The sequence below is a fragment of the Ambystoma mexicanum genome, chromosome 12 (genome assembly GCF_040938575.1).
Source record: "Ambystoma mexicanum isolate Mex_15411 chromosome 12, UKY_AmexF1_1, whole genome shotgun sequence".
Taxonomy (NCBI): domain Eukaryota; kingdom Metazoa; phylum Chordata; class Amphibia; order Caudata; family Ambystomatidae; genus Ambystoma; species Ambystoma mexicanum.
In genome coordinates, this window is record NC_090936.1 from 468,142,616 (window position 1) to 468,164,217 (window position 21,602).

Below are 21,602 nucleotides of genomic sequence, written 5' to 3' on the forward strand. Positions count from 1 at the left end.
AACTCCACCAAGGGATTTTCCACCCGCTAGAGATACAGGCTTTCATTGGGGTGCATACATTTGCCAACAAAACTGCTCGTTCCAACGCACATCCCTAACTAATGACCTGATCAGAAAGAAATCTCCAAGGTCAAAATGCGAGGGGCAGAGAAGCTGGGAATCCACGCCCTTAGCATGCGCACAGATGTCATTTCTGCGACGCTGCAGCCTTTAGTCCATCCATATTTGTGTTAATACTTCTTGGTACAATACCTCTTGGGTCCAGTTTAGGAGCTGTTCCTGATACTGACCAGAGTGAGCCATAAGTTGGAATGGGATCTGAAATATAGACCCCCGGGACAGAGCCTGTATTTTTGAGCACGGACCTGCCGGCAGACTCTTTGGTTGTTTCGGCAGTCATTGAACTTTCGGTGGGAGCCTCATCGGCACAATCAGATAGAGTAGGAAGACCCAATCTGTGGCAGAAACCTATGCGCTCTATGTGGCCAACCGATGTGAGGGCAGCAAGTTCCTGATGTAAGAAATGTCCCTTTGCAAGTCGGTGCAGATATCACAGAATGTCTTGCAGGGGGCCTGTGACTGGCACAAAGTACCAGCCATATGCTGTGCAGGGGTGAAGGCGAGCAGAAAAAGGTGCATCACCCAAAAACAGAAAACGCCTGCCTTTCCCCTCTAATAAAGGCTAAGACTGGAGCCCTCCATCCGCACAGCTATGAAACCGTGGCAGCAGAACACGAACTGCCCAGCCCCCACTTCAAAAGTAGATGTCAAACTCCCAAAACGCGGGCATTCTCTGAGCAGGAAGCACCTCTGTGTCCGGGCCTTGGGCTTTCCAGAAGCTGAATGGAGTTGTCTTGTGTCTGGGGGCGAGAGGAGGTAGGGTGACCAGACCTCCCACTAATTAAAATCGTAATTATTTTTCACAATGCAGACAGAATTTTTAAGTTGGAAGGTTGGCTCGAACCCCGGACCTTCCAGGTCCAAGTCACAACACTTACTCGCTGTGCCACAGAGACTAGCTTGGAAGTTGTTGTACAGAAAGCCATGTAATATCAATGTTTTGAATTAACATGCCCGGACTCAGACAAAACTGCACAAATGAGATCATATGCAGTTTATGGAAAGGAGAAGTGCTGGAAATATGGTTGGGTGGTGGCTGTGGGGGCGTGTTGGGGGAGGGGCGGTAATTGGGGGGCTGCGATGGGGTAGTCCCTCATTTATGTTGTTGGTCGTCCTGGTTTTTCGTTTTGGAAATCTGGTCACCCTAGGGGAGGGGCCTATCACACTGAGACTTATAGAATATGCCATTTAAATGTTCCCTTATTCACATTGTACAGTGGAATTGTGGAGATGTATTTGTTGTTTGCCTTCCTTCCGATTACATTTTTACTGCAGAATCCAAGCAGATACTTCCTGAGAGCGTTCTCAAGGAAGAAGTCCCGAGAAACCTCTCCACACGACGCGCTGCATGGCGGTAGAATTGGCAACAGTCAAATCCCAGAAGTGGATATTGACGGTGAATGATGCCTGTGATGTTGTCGGTGTACACGACGCATGCACGCGCCTCGTTATGGGTCGCGCAAGCGGGTTTTGAATAAAGGACGTCCATGCGGCAGTTGCCACCGGGACCCTGGAAAGCACGGATGCATGTGTCATGTCTCAGTGATTGTGTGCGTGCGCGTGTTAGTACAGGGCGGCCCGAGGCACGGGCTTGCCCATCACATTGGTGACGAGGCGGGAGCCAACGGAGTGAGCAGTTTGACACGCACCTACGTGTCAACTACTGGCATTTTCTTCGTTGTACATCCCGAATCCGACGCGAGCGATGGCGATCTCGTTATCTTCAGTGCGAAAGGCAGTAGCGGCCCACGAGGGTGCTTGTGTGCTGCCCACGTGCTAATAGATAATAGAACGCCAAATATTTGGAACTTCTGCAGTTCTCCGTTCCAAGAGGACTGCAGCGCAACCGGTAACCAGAGGAGTCCTGGTCATAGGATGGCCATCTAAACGCAAAAGGCAGGTGCGTCAACAATCTGAGTCAGGTTTGCGGCCTCTAATCCTGTATTGAGGTGCCTGCGCGACCTGCGAAGATGACGGACACCGATGGAGAAGCAACAGTGGTGCGCAGACAACAGGGTTCATTATTACCCATGCACGAATTTGACACTTTGCGTCCACCTTCCAAATTGGGCCCAAAATAGTTGCTGTGGATAAAAAAATTAAACATGTATTTCGCAGCGACTGGGGAGACCAATGACGACGCCAAGAGGGCGACACTGCTCTATTCGGCAGGGATGGACATTCTCCGCATATATGAGTCTCTAAACCTGCAAGTGGTGACGTATGATACCGTTAAAACAGCTCTCAAGAACTGTTTTATTCCTTTATCTAACGAAGACTTTGACAGATTTCTATTCTGTGGCGAGAAGCAGCGGGAGGAGGAATCACTTGATCAGTTCTGCGCACGTCTGCGGCAGATAGCTACCACTTTTAGGTGAGTCAATGAAGAGGTTATGGTCCGCAATCAAGTGATCCAAGGGTGCAGTTCGGGCAAACTGCGCAGACCGGTACTGCGGGAGCCGGGATTGTCTCTTGCCCAAATATTAGACAGTGGCAGAGTGTATGAGTTGGCTGAGACGAGAGGCACAAAGATGGATGCAGCTGTGCGCCCAGGAAAGTCTGAAGAGGCATTTGCAGTGGGGAGGCAAGCATCGTCGAAAGCGCGATGGAGCCAGAAACGCCAGGATGCAGCTACGGCGCATGGATCGACGACTATTTGCCAGTACTGCGGGTATGATCTGCCCCACTCAGATGACTGTCTCGCCAAATCGAGGACTTGCGGCACATGCAATGGTCCTGGCCACTATGCCAGGATGTGTCGAGCCGCCGCACCGGTGGCCACGCAAAGAGGACCGGCAAGGCCCTATGGCGGCGGGTTTAGGAGACAACGCAGCATTGTGACACTGGAGCAAGACGCCCAAAGACTAAATATCGCAGAAGAAGAGGAGGAGGAAGAAGAGGTTTTCTTCATTTCGAACCTTACGACAGGAGCACAGAAAAAGAGGCAGCCTAAGTGTGTGGTTGACATTCAAGGTGTCCCGACACAGGTACTGATAGACAGAGGCGCCTCTGTCTGTGTCCTTGCCACCGACCACCATATGGCAATCCCGGGACCACCACCGTTGGATGTGTCAACGGCAAAGATTTTCACCTTTGGAGGCGACACTCCGCTGCCCATTCAAGGGGTGTTTGTGGCGCCTGTTACCAAGGGGACCAAGACCATCAAGGCACGTTTTTTCGTCACCAGACGTCAGCCCGCACTCACTACTCGGCTGCGCTGCATCAGAGGTGTTGGACCTTGTGCACTTTGCCCTTGAGGTTTACCAGGTGGACATTGACCAACTTCTGCTCAAGTTTTCCGGTATCTTTCAGGGAGTGGGCAAGCTGAGGGGTCCCCCAGTGCATCTTCATATCGATGACACCATCCGGCCCACCGCCCTCAAACATCGACGAATCCCGTTCCACCTCAGGGAGCAAGTGGAGAAGGAGCTTCAGCTTCTAGTCGAAATGGACATCATTGAGAGGGTGGAGGGGCCGGCGCCCTGGGTCTCGCCCATCGTAGTGGCACCGAAGCCCAAACAGCCGGGTGCGGTACGCATCTGCGTGGACATGCGCCTCCCGAATGCCGCCATTAAACGGGAAAGACATTTAACACCGACCCTTGATGACATCGTGGGGGAACTGCAAGGGGCCAGAGTATTCTCGAAGCTGGATCTAAGGTCAGACTACCACCAGCTAGAGCTCCACCCAAATTCCAGATATATTACAACATTTACCACACACGAGGGTCTCTATCAGTTTAAACGCCTGAGTTTTGGCATTTCCTCTGCGGCGGAGGTTTTTCAAAATGCCATCAGGGGTGCGCTGGCTGGCCTAAAAGGGGTACTCAATATGAGTAATGACATTTTGGTTTTAGCAGAGTCCAAGGCTGAACACATGAAGAGACTGGAGCATACCCTGCGAAGGTTGAGCGAGCTGGGACTTACTTTGCACCGTGATAAATGCGAATTTTTCAAGGACAGGATTGGGTTTTTTGGTTTCATCTTCCATGCCAGTGGCGTTTCGTCAGATCCTGAAAAGGTCAAGGACATCCGCGAAGCGGCGGCGCCCCAGTCCCCCACGGAGGTACGTAGCTTCCTGGGGATGGTCAACTACTGCGGGCGATGTGGCAGTTGCCGCCGGGACCCTGGAAAGCAATGAAGCATGTGTCATGTCTCAGTCATTGTGTGCGTGCGCGTGTTAGTACAGGGTGGCCCGAGGCACGGGCTCGCCCATCACAATGCCCTCAGAATGAACTGGTCGGCTGCAATTGTGTACGATGTTCCCCTGAATCCCCTTCTCCGCAGACTGACTCAGAAGGTCAAGGGGCCCGCTGCTACAATGGCTTAGGCCATGGCACCGCTGCCGGGGCTAAGTGGCGGCCACTGCACCTGGCTGCCAAGCACGAACAGTGGCCACAAGCCTGGGGCATGGCCGAATGCCAGGTCCTGTGCAGGGTGGCTACCGGTCATTGCTATTTGCCACTTTGGGGGGCCAAGGGCATGGCCAAAGTCCTTTCTCGGGACAAATCGGGCCACGTCCTGTGACCACTTTGGGTTACTTGGTTGTACCTAGGGCCGAGGGGTATGCTGTGCCCTAATCAATGTGATTACTGAACATAGCCTGCCAGTGGCTTAGGGTGCCTAGGGCAGGGCCAACGGCTGTCTTGAGAAAGGTGGGCACTGGTTACAGCTGCGGGCCATGTGCAGTGAGCACAGCAGGTGCATGTGGTTCAGAGGTGCCTGGTGCAAGCCCGAAGGGCATGCTCCAACATAATGAGTGTGCCATCTAGTGGCTTGGGGCTCCTGAAGCAGGGCGAAGCAGAATGGGCACATTATCTAGATCACAGGGGCCCGGGTCATGGCAGACGACCATGCACCAACCAAAATGTCTACTTACATGGATGCAGGTCATCCCAAGCAGGCCATTGGCGGTGCCCATGCCAGGACCAAAGGTCCCATCCCACAGGCAAAGTGGCACCAAAATGCATGGCCACTGCCCATGCTCAGTGGACTTATTGCCCAAGGAATGGTCAAAGCCATGTCCAGGGCAAAGTTCCCACTGGGCCTGGATAGTTATACCATAGGTATAATAGAGTATATCACTTTTTTGAGAAAAAAAACAGGAAATCAGTAAAAAAACTTCGGTTAAAGGGACAGTGTGGTTGCAGCGCTAAGCACACCATCAATCCGCCCCTCCCCCAACACAAATTCACAGTTCTGATTCCTAAAGCAACCATAACTCCACCACGCATTTCTCATGATACCACTTACCTTATTTGGATGTCTTCAAAGTGTCACCACAGGAGACCAGTTACAGACAAAACCACAATTGAGGAAAACGGAGGCAAAGAAGTGGCCACTTGTGCGCCGAATTCTATGAATTACCCCCTTAGTATCTCTTGTTCCCATTTCTTGTATAAATGCTATTTAAGAGTATATCATTGGTTATTCACCTAATGTGCCTAATTTGACTCTGTCCCACTGATAAAGCTACTGAAGAACAAGCATTGGCAAAGCCACTAAAGCCACGTTTAAAACAAGCATTGGCAAAGCCACTAAAGCCACGTTTAAAACAAGCATTGGCAAAGCCACTAAGCCACTGAAGACAATGGATAGAGTGTTATTCCTATGTCTGCAAATGTGTATACCCTGAGTTTAGCGACTGGACATTATTTGATAAAGAAATAGTTAAGTGCAGTGGAACTTTTATTGCACCAATAAAATCCAAAATAAATAAACTCTGCGAAATATTTAACCACATTAAAATCCTAAATAACTGCAACCAACGTTGAAACTAGGTTAACATTCCAACATTTAAATGCAGTAAAAATGTGTGCCTAGAGTTACTGGATTGTTTTTACCGAGAAACAATTTGGAAAAATCCTAAATAAATCTTCCAATGTAGGACCAAACAATCCTTGCTTTTCAAAAAATCCAAAATTAATCCTGTAAAAATGCGTGCCTGCCAATTAGTGTTAGTGGATTGTTTTTACTGAGAAACAAGTCAGTAAAAATCCAAAATAAATCCTCCAACCCAAGACAAATGAATCCTTGCTTGGAAAAATCCCCAAAAAATCCAAAATAAATGCAAAATAAATCCGCAGCTTGAAAACAAGCCAGAAGCAATCCCAAAACAATCCAAAAAGTGGGTTTCTTTTTTACTAGGGCACCTGAGAGGGGTGTTTGCGGTTGCGTGGTCGCCAATTACTACAGTCTCTGCAGATTCGAGAGAACCATGATATGCTTGTCATCACGGGACATAAAACTCAAAAAACCGAGGCAACTTTCGTTGATTTAAGGCCAACGCAAAGCCCCATCACCGGCAAAGCTCAGATAGGCCTCGGGAGCAGTGCACGGAACTTGCTCACGTATGCTTCCTCCAAGATGGCGGAGGCCGCGCGAGGATTGCTTTAGGAACCCTAAATGGTGAGGTATGGTGCTTTGCTCGGCGATTGTGCAATACGTTTTATATTATTTCCGTTTTCTGTAGATCATGTCTGACTTCTAAACAGTTTGAAAAACAACGAGCTCTTAGCAGTGACGGGAAACAACGAATACAATATTGCTAGCGTAAAAAGCATGTCATGATTTCTCTGCGACAGCCAGGTAGTGAGCGTGTGCTAATATTTAGAAATGAAGTATTGAATGTTAATGTGCAAACAGTAGATGATTTCCGTGCGGAGGAGAGGAGCTTCATCTAGCGGTCATGAGTAGTTCGCCACGCGCCTAAAGGCTATTTATAGTTCTGGCAGTCTGAGAGAACACGGCAAAGATTGTGTGGCCGCTGCCTAACCTGTCCTGGCGAAGAATTGCGCAAGACCCTGGTGTGTTCAGAAACCAAAAGCTACATTGGATATCAATCTACGCCTAAATGATAATTCTCTAAACCAAGAAGTAGGCCAAGTCAGGCTACGCCGTAGGAGCCACAGACTGGATCCCATTCCCACCGTCCGCCAGCATATCGCAATGCGGAGGCTTACAGCAAACCCCTCAAGAGCTTGGGCCTTTCAAATGCTGTCAGATGACCGTCCTCTCCTCAGACTGGAGCCGGGTAGCCCCTCCCTTTATGTGTTGGCTATGATAAAATAAGTTGGCATCTTTAATACGGACCACCCGATTTGGACATTACTGGGCTCCGCCTTTCAGGGGGGTCAGTATGCCTGGCTTAATCTAATAGACACAAGGGTTGTATGCAGGGGTTTAAGTGGGCCGGGGCTGGCCGTCTCCAAAAATGGCTCCCGAGCAGGGGCCCTGCCGGGGCCCATCCTCGACTAGCCACAGCCTGCCGCACCTCAGGCAGCCCGCACTGCACGGTTATACAAGCTTCCTGCAGGTGTCAGCACTTCGGTTTAGAAAAAAGAAAAGGCGTTCCTTTGCTTTTTTCTAAACGGAAGTGCTGACACCTGCAAGCAGCAGGCATAACCGTTCAGTGCGGGCTGCCTGGTGTCTCTGTACTCGAAACAGGAGGGCTGGACTGGCCAGCTCTCCTTTTGTTTCGAGTAACTGAAAAGTCATCATCCAGCATGATGCTAATTACTCGAAAACAAAAGGAGAGACTGGGCCCTCCAGCCCTCCTCCTGTTTCAAGTACAGACCTTTCAGTAAAGGAGCCCGTGGTTAAAGCGGGCTCCTTGAATGAAAAGGCTGCCTGCTGCTTGGAGCTGGTGCTCACTGGTGTCGCACCTTTTGGTGCGCCCAGCCCCTTCTTTTGTTCACTGGTGGGTTTTGCTTTGTGAGCAGCTGATGGGTCAATTTGAAAAGAAAGCCCACGTGGGATTATATGTGCAATCATGAATTAGAAAGAGGGGCGGGGGGTGAAGCCGAGCAGGTTTTGTTACGCACGGCCTCAACCCTACGTATTATCTAAAATCCGACGTTTATACATGTTATTACGGCTGAATGAACTTCCCCGCCTTGCAGTTACTGGTCCTGGGGTTGGCCTTCCTTTAGACCAGAGGGGCTGTGGGGGCGGGGGGGGGGGGGGTGCAAGGATAAAGAGTCGGGGGTCTACTAGGCACTTACTCTTGGAGTGCAAGAGTTTACTAATCATAGGTTTGTATATGGCCCTTCTGTGATTAATACACAGGGGGTTTGGCTTCGCTGTTTAAGGGGTAGCCAAGTATCATTGTTTACAGCCCCATTAAGTTCTGGGGGATTCATGAAGCTGCCCTGGGTACCTTGCTTTTCCCGGATCTCACATTTGGTTCTTTAATTATTCTTTGAGGAATGAGAAGTGTGTAAAGTTTAATGTTAAACTGTTAAGCACACTTTAGAATAAAATATAAAAAGTGAAGAAAAGTTCCTTGAGTTCCAGCAATTGGCACATACATTCACCCAATATCCCATATAGGAGGGCATCTAGGAAGGCATGCAGGAAGGCGTATAGGAAGACATAGAGGAAGGCATATAGGAAGGCAGGAAGGCATACAGGAAGGCATACATGAAGGCATACATGAAGGCATACAGAAAGGCATAGAGCAAGGCATAGAGCAAGGCATATAAAAGGCATGTAGGCAGGAAGGCATACGGGAAGGCATATAGGAAGGCATAGAGAAAGGCATACAGGAAGGCATAGAGAAAGGCATAGAGGAAGGCATAGAGCAAGGCATATAAAAGGCATGTAGGCAGGAAGGCATACGGGAAGGCATATAGGAAGGCATAGAGAAAGGCATACAGGAAGGCATAGAGAAAGGCATAGAGGAAGGCATAGAGCAAGGCATATAAAAGGCATGTAGGCAGGAAGGCATACGGGAAGGCATATAGGAAGGCATAGAGAAAGGCATACAGGAAGGCATAGAGAAAGGCATAGAGGAAGGCATAGAGCAAGGCATATAAAAGGCATGTAGGCAGGAAGGCATACGGGAAGGCATATAGGAAGGCATAGAGAAAGGCATACAGGAAGGCATGCAGGAAGGCATACCATTTCCCATATAGAAAGGCAATAAGAACATTTGAAGCACAAGGAAACCGCCAGATTGTGGAGGTATTGTGGTGACCGCAAGCACATGCCTACGCAGCACAAGGTAGACTGACAAGAATCGGGCAAACATGACTGCAGGATTCCAGGAGAACCCCATCCGTGTTAACAAAAAAAAGTCTTTATGTATCAAAGCAGTAGCCAGCAGCATCCAATCGCCCATCAACCCATTTATTCCAACGCACTGAAATCCAGGGACATTTCATGTGCTCCCAAACATGCACTCACTAGAATATCCTTTGTCACCCAGTAATTGCTGAGGTGAACACAGTGGTTTTCAAGGTTTCTGGAATTAAAGGTTAACGGATCGGATCGTTGCTTTGCACTCGCTACAGCTTCTGCCAAGGCACCACTGACTTCCTTGGGAAACTGCAGCTCCTGGGAACTCTGCCCGCAGCTCTCTTTTTGCCACTGTGGGTGTTAGGAAATTCTCTTATAATGTCCCTTATGACGAAGAGGTACGTTTGCCAGGACTTCAAAAAGTACTATAGGTCCTGGTTTTTATAGTGCTCTTCTGCCATTTTGGGGCATGATTCTGGAATTAATGAGGGATAGGAAAGAGTTTAGTCGGAGTAGAGGAAGAGTCATGTTAAAAAGTCCTAAACGGAGGGGTTTATGAGTGCAGGCCGGAAGTACCAGGGTCCTGGTATGATTCTATGTGCCTTGAGGCAATGACCCTTGAATGTATGTAATGTCCTGGTGGGGAGAACCCCCTATTAATTGACTATTAGCACTTGGATAGCAGGAGGCCCACGGGTATGAGAGGAGGTGGGTATCTGAGGGGACTGAAGATGGTGGCAATGCAGGGAGCTCCACAAAGATTAATGTGGGGATGGTGGTACTAGCAGGCGAAAAGCTGCAGAGTGTGTGTGTGTGCATGTGTGGTGTAGGAGTAATATCTCATTGAAAGGAGAAGAGGTTAGTTATGATATGATAGGTTATTTATAACACACTTAATACCCAGAGGTTTATAAGGGTGGACCGAGGGATCGAACCTGTGGTGCTCCGTGTCGTCTTGCTTCCAAGGTGAGCACATTGCCCCTAAGCTACCCTCCCGAGACCAGTTGGGAAGGAGAGTTGGCTGGGAGGCTCTTAAAGCCCTGTGTGGAAGAGGCTCAGCCTGTCGGCAGTCCTGTAGCGTTAATATTCCGCAGCAGGGTGCTTGCTGTTCTCAATTGCATTTTATGATGGTCGTTCGGAAGGGTCTTAAGTAATCTAGTCGCTGTGGTGTCTGGGGCCAGTCAGATCGATAAGGGTTAAGGATGGTGTCCTGGCCACAGCTGAGTTGCGGTGGAACAGCTGTGTCTTGGTGTCAGGTGCTGGAGGCACCGTGGATTGCCGCACTGCCTAGTCTCAGGTCCTTCAGCTGTGTGTCCATGCTAATATGCCTGCAGCGCTCTGGTGAACAACCAGGTTTCGAGAAATGTTCTGAAGGCCAGGTCTGGCATGGTATGTTTGCTGTGAGTTTGTTCTTTTACTCGGCTAGGAATTGGTGGGTCGTTTGTTTATTTATTTCTCTGATCAGATGGGCTTTCATCTGTATGATCTTGTGGCTGGAGTGAGTGGCGACAGAGGCAGTGATTTGCCTGTTGGTGTGTTAGAAGCTGCAATGTTTTTGTGGTCTTTTATTTTTTAACATGTCCTTCTGGGAGGATTCTACAGACCAAGATATGAGAAATGACACTTTCCTGCCCTGTATATCCAATGCGACCAATAGTACACAAAGGGTACATTTCAAGGTGGTTGTTCCACCAGATGTGCCCTCTCCTCCTATTCTATTTCTTGAGGTGGTTTAGGCGTGCAGTGAACCATCTAGTAGTTTGCCTTTTTGTGAATTGTTAAAGGTTTTCTTTGGGGCTAGGGCTTTTAGAGTTTGTGACTCACTGGAGTTAATGGTCAGGTGTTTGACTAGTGCAGTGAGAAGGGGAGGGGTTTGGGCAGTGCCAGTTTTGTGGGGAGCTGGACGAGCTTTATATCCTTCCATGGCCTGATAGTTCTGAATGGGGCTTTGATGCATTATTGTAGACCTGTCAGGAAGGTAAAAATGATGAACCTAATACTGAGGCGGTTGCATGTCTAATTGGTGAGATTGCAATTACAGCATATCTGATCCATGTTGTGTCCCATCAGCATGGCTGGGAATCTCTCTCTAATTGCTTAGGTTGGGGGAGTTCAAGGGTTTTGGTAGCACTATGGTTTTTTTTAATGTCCTCCAGCCCATGGTTGATATCTCCCATCCTGCTAATGTGATGCCTGTTGGCCGTCGGCAAAATGGTCTGTTGACCTGAGATTGTATGAAGGAGGCCTGAAGATTAATGGAAAAGTGAGAGTGGAAACTTGCAAGGGAGTGCAGTATATCACGAGTGCTTCGCAGTCTGGGATGTGGTCCAAGAGTAAAATGGTGGAACTGCCGACATCTCCAGGTACGAGTGCGATTACGCTGTCGCTCGTGCTGCTGCAGTTGGTGGATGTAGATTTATTATCCAATGGAATGGCTTCATGTAATACTGCCGGGTAGTTGCCTGTTTCCACGGCGAAGAGTGGATTTGTTAGTCTTGCTGGACAAGTCCTATGTGTATGTGTTGGATTTGGATATGGAGGTGCATCAGTGAGAAGGCAGCAGTTCCTGTGGTTGATCTCGGTGCTTTACGTTGGGCTCTGTGGGCTTCTTCATAATGGGTTGGTGGCTGGGACCACGTTGTTTGCATTTGTCCTGTTCATTGAATTAGTAGTGTTTCTTTTAGGAGGTAGACGGGGTTCCATGTAATAATGCCGCCACAAAAATCGCGCCATGCAAAAATATTGCCGAAAAATGGCCGTTTTTTGAGGCAACATTATTGCATGGAACATGTGGGGGACACCCCCGGAACCCCCAAACTTTTTTTAAAATTTTTAAAATGTATTAATATTTTTTTTTTTTTTTTTTTTTTGACCCTGTCCCCATATATATGGTCACCCATATAATATCGCTGCGACCTTTTCCTGGCGATATTATTTACGGTGACCATATATACGGGGATAATATTACCTGATACCGTAGACGGTTTCTTTTAGGGTTGAGCTGGCATTCCTGTCTCCAGTGAAAGGTGGTATGAGGGTGATGCTTGGCAATAATCCTTGCGGTGAGTTCTGATGCATGGTAGGGGTGGCGCATACCCAACGGTGTCTCCATGCTCCTGGATACCTCTAGGCTGTGGGTTGCAAGTGACCCTGGATCCATCTTGGGGTCGGTTTTAGATGATATTCTGTGTGCTCGTGGCAGTGTTTCTTCTGCCGATTGTTTTCAGTGTCTTCAGATGTAAGGGGTCAGAGGTCATGCAGGTAGGTAGTTATGTAAACTGATTGATGGACAAGAAACCAGATGTTCCAGAAAATGGCATCAGTGTTCTCATGGCAGGCACAGGTATTATTGGGTTAGTCAATTAAAGAGTAGAGAGGATAGGACAGATCAAATAACACACACGTGCAGTCAAGGGTTGAAAGAACAGTTATTTATCAACGTGTATGTGATTTACTATGTGCACTGAACTTATGCGACTGTACTAAGGTGTCCCGACTTTAGGGGCCACCTGGAACCTTCAAAGAATGAAGATAATCGGCAGGTCTCCCCTGCCAGGAACTGTAGAATAGACGCGCCTGTCACAATGAGAATGTTGGGAAAGCACCACTCAAAGAGGAGAGAGAAAGCAGAGGTAGCAGGTGTACTCTGTGAGGGGCCATGTCCTCAAGTGGCCACTGGAGCCTCATGGATCCTATGAGCCTGGCTGCGTATGTCAGTTGGGTCTGGCAGTATCCAGAGCCCAGGCTGCGTGTCTGGAGCAGCCCAAGCTTTTGCATGGTCTAAGGAAATGAGTAAGGCCCGGGCCGTACATAATGACAGCCCAAGTGAATAATTACCCCTAATCTGGGGCCGCTTGAACAGGGTGGCTCCAGACCGCTATGACTGCTCGGGCCAGAGCAGGTGGCCAGAGAGGAGTCAAGCCCTGGTTGCCATTGGAACGCGGCTCAGCAGAAGACTCCCCAGACCCGGGGCTGCATGAGCAGCGTGGCCCAGGCTCAGTGGCATGGCCTGGGAGCCATATGGCCCACTTGGGGTTCAGACAGGTGGAATGAAGAAGATTGAATCCATGGGCCTTGCGCGTTGGGCGTCCCAGGTGAATTTGGTGGAGTGTGCATTGAAAATCCCACCCCGGGAATAAACTGGGCAGGAGGTGGCCTCCTCTGTCTCACCGGCATGGGTGGGGCCACCTGCACAGATGAGGGGCTTGTGTGGTCTTCACCGTCCCAGGGCCCAGACTGGGACGGTGGCAAAGAAGAGACTTAACTTGATCCCCAGCCGCTAAGTCTTACTCAGCAGGGGACCAAAGGAGAAGTATAACTCTTTGATAGAGTCCCCACCCGAGTTACTGGGGACTTACCTGCCAGCAGGTGGTGAACCCTGCATTATGAAGAGCGCATGGCCCTGAGGTTTCAGCGACTGATTTCATCTGTAGTGCCCTTATTATATCTGAGTTGATATCCATGAGAGGGTCTCCTACTCTTTTTTTTTGTGTCATGGCTAAACCTTTTCTTTCTATGCCATTACGTGTAGCACTGGTCGTTAACTGCTTGGTAGCGTTGGTGTTCTGTGTGTTATCAGGAAGGATAGTTGTTTCTATTAATCTAGTGGACTCCCAGTATAGTGATTACATTTCCCTCTTGGCATTCTATCTCTCAGAACATTCTTTTTTCAGCCTCCCTCCGGGGTGCTTCCGCATTCTTCAGTATTCTGGTTGTCTGTATTCTTATTTATAGCTTTTACTCTGTCAATGGGGGTGTGAGTTATTTTCTTGTTGTGTTGCTCTCGAGACTCGTTCATGAGGCCACATAGGTACTTATGAGTGTCATTTTGGCAAGTTAGCGCTCTATTCAGGTTAGAGCCAATGGTGCCTCCTTCAAGGTGAGCCTCCCTCACGGTTTCTAGCATCTGGGAGTGCCTCCTATCATGAGGGCTGGGTACCTGGCGTGGGATAGCGTCACAAGGATTAGTGCCCTCTATATCTTGCACCATCCTGAATGCATTTGCCTCGTTGGTATTAATGCGTCCGTTCACCCTTTTCATCTGTCCTTTAGATGTATACATTACTGCTTGTGCTATTATTTTCTTTTTAGTTTGGGTTTTTCTTTTTGGTCTTGTGGGGAGTATTTGGACGGTGTTTGTTTCTGCTACATTCTAATCTTCCCTGTTTTCCGCCACTAGGGTACTTGGGATCACTAATGTTGTGGGTTCTATAACCTCTAGTGTATTTTTCTGGTTGCTTCGAGCTTCTACTTGCATTCTTAATTCCTGTGTGTCTTCTATGTCTATCTCTACTTGTATTTCTTTTCCTCGCTCTTCTGTGTTCTTGGCAATATCTTTGTACACCCTTCTGGTGCAGTTAATGCTCTTATGGAGCTGTCACGATCGCACATCAAGTTTTTTTTTCTATTATTTCACATTTGTATTTAAACTGGACAGCAAATTTTCGAATATTTCAGACATCGCTGTGGATGATAGACTCATCGTGCTGATATCAGAATCATCTTGGTTGTCTATATACTATGATATGGCATTTATAACACGCCTATACACAAGTGTTTCAAGGCGTGACATTTTTCTCATGAGTGGTTATTATTTCATGAGCTTGTCATGCTTCTTCTAGTGTCTCTACTAAGCTTTCTTCGATTATTATCTTCTCTTCGCTTTGCATTTGACTACTCTTTTTACATTGGATTGCAGTCACATTGGCTAAGGACGTGTTGTTTGTGTGTGTTTCGTACCTCTTCTACCACAATGGATATGTCACTTTCATGGCCTACAACTATTCTGCTTCTGTGGGATATCTGTGGCACTACCGCTATCTCATGATTGCGTATGGTTAAGTTTGCCGGTCGAGCCACCGACGGTGGCTGTTGTTGGATCAGTCATCCTGTCGGTCCGCGTTCGAGTCTCTCTGGCATCTCCGATGTAGGTCTTCGATTGGCCAGTATTTACTTTTCTTTGATTGCTAATCAGGGGAGAAGAGTGGGTAAGTAAGATAGACTTGGGTGTATGAGTGCTCGCAACTAGGGGAGCGCTAATTTGGGCAATCATTTGTGTGAGAATAACTCAGTCTGGACAGTTTTCCGTTTGCTGACCTCAGCGGGCCCCGCTGTCATTGGGGCGTATAGTTGTACTGAATACAGTTTCTATTAGTTTGGTAGCAAGACATGGCAATAGTGCATTGAGTTCACACAGTATCTCTTGCGCCGCAGCCACTTTATCAACGATCGTAATTGCTGCGGACTCTGGCGTATCGTACACTACATCAGTGGCATCAATGACATCTTTCATTTCATTCACACTTACTGTGTTCAAAGGACACTTCTTTGCGTAGTAGTTGGTCATGACTGCTACTATTTTCCCACACCCATTGCCCCTAATAAGAGCACTTTTAGTTATGGTTTTAGGTGTACACATACGGTTCCCTCCGCGGGGATAGGCCCTCACCGGAGAGTTGCTGTGCACCTATCATCCACTCGTCTGCCTTGTTTGTTTATTTATGAGCTCCACTGGGACCCACCCAAAGGAAGCAGGTAAATCGGTTATATCGCTGTTAGTGTTAATATTGGCGTTCGAGCTCGCAGTAACATTTGCTCTTTCGCCGTTCTCCTCTGTTAGCCCGACTGAGTCAGGTTCCATTTCCGTTCACTCGTAGGTGCGCGTTCACAAATGTTTACCCACTGATATTTTTTTCGCCCACAACAGCTCAGCTCCTCCACTGGTTGATAATGGCTCAGCTACCCACAAGTGTATCAAACCATAAATGCAGTTGCAATTAAGCTAAAAAACGGCCTAAAAAATCTACTTCTGCTCCCTTCAGGTGTTTATCATCCAGTATCGGTTGGAGGAAAGATTCTTGTTAGCACTCCGATTACGTTCGCATCATAAAGATAGATGCTAGCTAGCTTAAACTCTGCCCCCTTTAGCCCTCTACACCAGCAGGACAGCACTTCCGGTGCACGTCTAGGTGCGCGCACTCGCAGTGCGTAGTTGGGGTGGGAGGGGCCAACCTTATTTTCGCCAACCTAATAACAGAGTAAGCAAGAAAAGATGTAAGATCTACTACGTGCTCTTACAGTCCATACAAACAGTCAATGTTTCAACGCTTATCAACGTGCAACAGTCAGTAGTATCCAAAGCAGGACGCCAACCACGTTGTCGCTCGGATCCGCCTCTGGATATCAGTGTCTCGCCAGCCGCCAGCAACAGCGTATCTAGCAAAACAGCGCTTCCGCCCAGTGCTCTTCCTGGTGCGCCCTGCTGGCTTATTTGTAGTTGGGGCGGGAGGGGCCAACCATGTTGTCACTCGTACTTCGCCTCTGGATATCAATGTCTCGCAAGCAACAGCATATCGAGCAAAACAGCACTTCCGGCGCAATTCTAAAAAGGATATATCAAAATTAATTGTTATAATCATTGAAAACGTTCCGTATAATAGTTATTTGACGAAGCAATGCTTGTTACCCCAGGTAGTGTCTGGATCCCGTTTGTTTGGCTCTCCTTTGCACAAAATCTTCAAACTTGTTTTCCATCCATCGAGAGTGCAGCACGTGAAACACCTCTCGCGTTGTCAAACTGCAGGGTGGAGCTGCCCAGCCAGCCCGTCAACAAATATCATTGTTTTTTGTTGTTGCCGTTCTCGGATTCTTTCTTGGGTGTCAATGGGACGACAGACCAAACGTCGGGGAGTGGTTCTGTTTGTTCATTATGTGACCCTTGACAGTCAAGGGTCAAAGGGAGTCCCACAGGGACCCCACAAGAGTCCCCTCCTGCCCCCCCTGCAGTGAGTGGTGGTAGTGGGCTGCGGGTAGATGCTGCCGCCCCCCCTGCGCAGGATGTCCACAGAGGCTGATCCCAGCAGCCTGAAGCGCAGACCCCACATCCCCGCCCGCAACTACCACTGCCTCCTCCACAGACAGGACCCCAGGGTAGCCATGTAAAGATGGTGCAGCCCCAGTGCAGCAGACCCGCAGTAAGTAAGTGCCTGGGGTGAAAGTGACAGCCAAGATGTAAAGATGGTGCAGCCCCAGTGCAGCAGACCCGCAGTAAGTAAGTTCCTGAGGTGAAAGTGACAGCCAAGATGTAAAGATGGCGCAGCCCCAGTACAGCAGACCCGCAGTAAGTGCCTGGCGTGAAAGTGACAGCCAAGATGTAAAGATGGTGCAGCCCCAAACCCGCAGTAAGTAAGTGCCTAGGGGGAAAGTGACAGCCAAGATGTAAAGATGTTGCAGCCCCAGTGCAGCAAGCCCGCAGTAGGTAAGTGTCTGGCGTGAAAGGGACAGCCAAGATGTAAAGATGGTGCAGCCCCAGTGCAGCAGACCAGAAGTAAGTAAGTGCCTGGCGTGAAAGGGACAGCCAAGGAGGATAGCTCAGCGGCAGCGTGCTCGACTTGGAAACAAGATGACACGAAGCAACACAGGTTCGATCCCTGGGTCCGCGCTTAGAAACCTCTGGGTATTAAGCGCGTTATAAATAACCTATCATATATCATAAAAATAACCTATCATATGTAAAGATGGTGCAGCCCCAGTGCAGCAGGCCTGCAGTAAGTAAGTGCCTGGCGTGAAAGGGATATCCAAGATGTAAAAATGGTGCAGCCCTAGTGCAGCAGGCCCGCAGTAAGTAAGTGCCTGGCGTGAAAGTGACAGCCAAGATGTAAAGATGGTGCAGCCCCAGCGCAGCAGACCCGCAGTAAGTAAGTTCCTGGGGTGAAAGGGACAGCCAAGATGTAAAGATGGTGCAGCCCCAGTGCAGCAAGCCCACAATAGGTAAGTGCCTGACGTGAAAGGGACAGCCAAGATGTAAAGATGGTGCAGCCCCAGTGCAGCAGACCCGCAGTAAGTAAGTGCCTGGCGTGAAAGGGACAGCCAAGATGTAAAGATGGTGCAGCCCCACTGCAGCAGGCCCGCAGTATGTAAGTGTCTGGCGTGAAAGTGACAGCCAAGATGTAAAGATGGTGCAGCCCCAGACCCGCAGTAAGTAAGTGCCTGGGGGGGAAAGTGACAGACAAGATGTAACGATGGTGCCGCCCCAGTGCAGCAGACCCGCTGTAAGTAAGTGCCTGGCGTGAAAGGGACAGCCAAGATGTAAAGATGGTGCAGCCCCAGTGCAGCAGGACCGCAGTAAGTAAGTGCCTGGTGTGAAAGTGACAGCCAAGATATAAAGATGGTGCAGCCCCAGTGCTGCAGACCCGCAGTAAGTAAGTGCCTGGGGTGAAAGGGACAGCCAAGATGTAAAGATGGTGCAGCCCCAGTGCAGCAAGCCCACAGTAGGTAAGTGTCTGGCGTGAAAGGGACAGCCAAGATGTAAAGATGGTGCAGCCCGACACCCGAGTGACAGACAAGATGTAAAGATGGTGCAGCCCCAGTGCAGCAGGCCCGCAGTAAGTAAGTGCCTGGGGTGAAAGTGTCAGCCAAGCTGTAAAGATGGTGCAGCCCCAGTGCAGCAGACCCGCTATAAGTAAGTGCCTGGCATGAAAGGGACAGCCAAGATGTAAAGATGGTGCAGCCCCAGTGCAGCAGGCCCGCAGTAAGTAAGTGCCTGGTGTGAAAGTGACAGCCAAGATGTAAAGATGGTGCAGCCCCAGTGCAGCAGACTCGAAGTAAATAAGTGCCTGGGGTGAAAGGGACAGTCAAGATGTAAAGATGGTGCAGCCCCAGTGCAGCAGACCCACAGTAAGTAAGTGCCTGGGCGTGAAAGGGACAGCCAAGATGTAAAGATGGTGCAGCCCCAGTGCAGCAGACCCGCAGTAAGTGCCTGGCGGGAAAGTGACAGCCAAGATGTAAAGATGGTGCAGCCCCAGACCCGCAGTAAGTAAGTGCCTGGGGGGAAAGTGACAGCCAAGATGTAAAGATGTTGCAGCCCCAGTGCAGCAAGCCCGCAGTAGGTAAGTGTCTGGCGTAAAAGGGACAGCCAAGATGTAAAGATGGTGCAGCCCCAGTGCAGCAGACCAGAAGTAAGTAAGTGCCTGGCGTGAACGGGACAGCCAAGATGTAAAGATTGTGCAGCCCCAGTGCAGCAGGCTCTCAGTAAGTGCCTGGCGTGAAAGGGACAGCCAAGATGTAAAGATGGTGCAGCCCCACTGCAGCAGGCCCGCAGTATGTAAGTGCCTGGGGTGAAAGTGACAGCCAAGATGTAAAGATGGTGCAGCCCCGGTGCAGCAGGCCCGCAGTAAGTAAGTGCCTGGGGTGAAAGAGACAGCCAAGATGTAAAGATGGTGCAGCCCCGGTGCAGCAGACCCGCAGTATGTAAGTGCCTGGCGTGAAAGTGACAGCCAAGATGTAAAGATGGTGCAGCCCCGGTGCAGCAGACCCGCAGTATGTAAGTGCCTGGCGTGAAAGTGACAGCCAAGATGTAAAGATGGTGCAGCCCTGGTGCAGCAGACCCGCAGTATGTAAGTGCCTGGCGTGAAAGTGACAGCCAAGATGTAAAGATGGTGCAGCCCCAGTGCAGCAGGCCCGCAGTAAGTAAGTGCCTGGCGTGAAAGTGACAGCCAAGATGTAAAGATGGTGCAGCCCGACACCCGAGTGACAGACAAGATGTAAAGATGGTGCAGCCCCAGTGCAGCAGGCCCGCAGTAAGTAAGTGCCTGGGGTGAAAGTGTCAGCCAAGCTGTAAAGATGGTGCAGCCCCACTGCAGCAGGCCCGCAGTATGTAAGTGCCTGGGGTGAAAGTGACAGCCAAGATGTAAAGATGGTGCAGCCCCGGTGCAGCAGGCCCGCAGTAAGTAAGTGCCTGGGGTGAAAGAGACAGCCAAGATGTAAAGATGGTGCAGCCCCGGTGCAGCAGACCCGCAGTATGTAAGTGCCTGGCGTGAAAGTGACAGCCAAGATGTAAAGATGGTGCAGCCCCGGTGCAGCAGACCCGCAGTATGTAAGTGCCTGGCGTGAAAGTGACAGCCAAGATGTAAAGATGGTGCAGCCCTGGTGCAGCAGACCCGCAGTATGTAAGTGCCTGGCGTGAAAGTGACAGCCAAGATGTAAAGATGGTGCAGCCCCAGTGCAGCAGGCCCGCAGTAAGTAAGTGCCTGGCGTGAAAGTGACAGCCAAGATGTAAAGATGGTGCAGCCCGACACCCGAGTGACAGACAAGATGTAAAGATGGTGCAGCCCCAGTGCAGCAGGCCCGCAGTAAGTAAGTGCCTGGGGTGAAAGTGTCAGCCAAGCTGTAAAGATGGTGCAGCCCCAGTGCAGCAGACCCGCAGTATGTAAGTGCCTGGCGTGAAAGTGACAGCGCTGAATTCTTGAAATATCTACACGGCACCCGCTCTGGCTCTTTATTTGGAGTTAAGATATTGTCCTCAATAGTGTACTGGCATCTTAGTTATGCTATGAGTCTAGTGTGGAAAAGTATGAAAACTGTAGGCTGAGTTTCCTTATTCTTGGAACGCTGCATTTGCAAGTCAACATAGATCATTATCCATGGACCCAGTGGGAACAAGTCCACCAGAGGCCACCATGGAATGGTGGTCGCAGCATGTGATCCTTTGCATATGTGCTTATGTGACCACGCCGCAGAACGTGTTACAGGCAAGCAGCCTTTCCTGGTACGGAGTGGTTTACATCGCACACTGTACAATCCAGGTCTCACTGCGGTGACCAATCGACGACCCTTGCAAGATTGGCTCAGCCGCTCATCCTTCCAAGGTCTAATTGACTATTGGTGTTCAATGTGAATCGAAAAACCTAATGCGTGACAGAATACCCGGATTTAAACTGTACTATTACTGTGTTGGCATCTGGTGCAAGCTCGCCTTATCTATTTGGGTATAAGCTGAAGAAAAAGCGCCAACCCCACAATAACCCTTTGGATAGAATAATTCAGGGCAGTATTAAAGAGCTTCTTACTCGCCATGAGTCCACTTGGCAGAAATAACATGGTGAATTTAAAACTGAAAAAGCTGGATTCAGTTTGGATAAACTTCTTTTCTTTAAAAAAATCAGGAACATTTGAAGAAATGCTAGGTATACTAAAACTTGCTGAACATATCGCAAGCCCATTTTCAGGTACCGAGTCCCTACTGTGTAGAAGCCTGAACACAATAGAATTTGAAAGAACTCTCCCAGTTGCATGTTTGAGTAATTCAGGAAGCTGTGTAGATCTCGAACATCTACCACCTGTATCTGCCATGTAATCTCCATTAATGTAATGTGGGTTGCCAGTTGGGGAGTTTCCTTTCTCGTTGCTGGTAGAGCTTCGTCTACAGATGGCTTACAATTCACTTGCTGTTGTGTGATTTATTTTTTTTCCATAGGTCTTCTGGCTGGCTGGTTCCTTGTTGATCATTGGGCTAGGATCGGTCATAAACCCAACCATAGGATGGCGCTGGCTCATCCGGGTGGCATCCATCCCTGGCATCATCCTGATTCTTGTGTTTAAGGTGAGTGGATACATATAACTTCAAGATAATCAATCACACCCTCTAATACTTGGCAACACATATTTTAACCTGGTCCTGCTCTTTGT

The 21,602-nt window shown here is 49.2% G+C and overlaps 1 protein-coding gene across 5 annotated transcripts in view; it reads left to right on the plus strand.

The window, feature by feature from the left end:
* SVOPL (SVOP like) overlaps positions 1-21,602 on the plus strand; it is a 366,808-nt gene that overhangs the window by 223,160 nt on the left and 122,046 nt on the right. For all 5 annotated transcript variants that reach the window (XM_069628739.1, XM_069628741.1, XM_069628742.1 and 2 more), the window contains one exon: positions 21,391-21,516. In XM_069628739.1, coding sequence (XP_069484840.1) covers positions 21,391-21,516 — 126 coding nt within the window. The remainder of the gene's footprint in view (positions 1-21,390; positions 21,517-21,602) is intronic.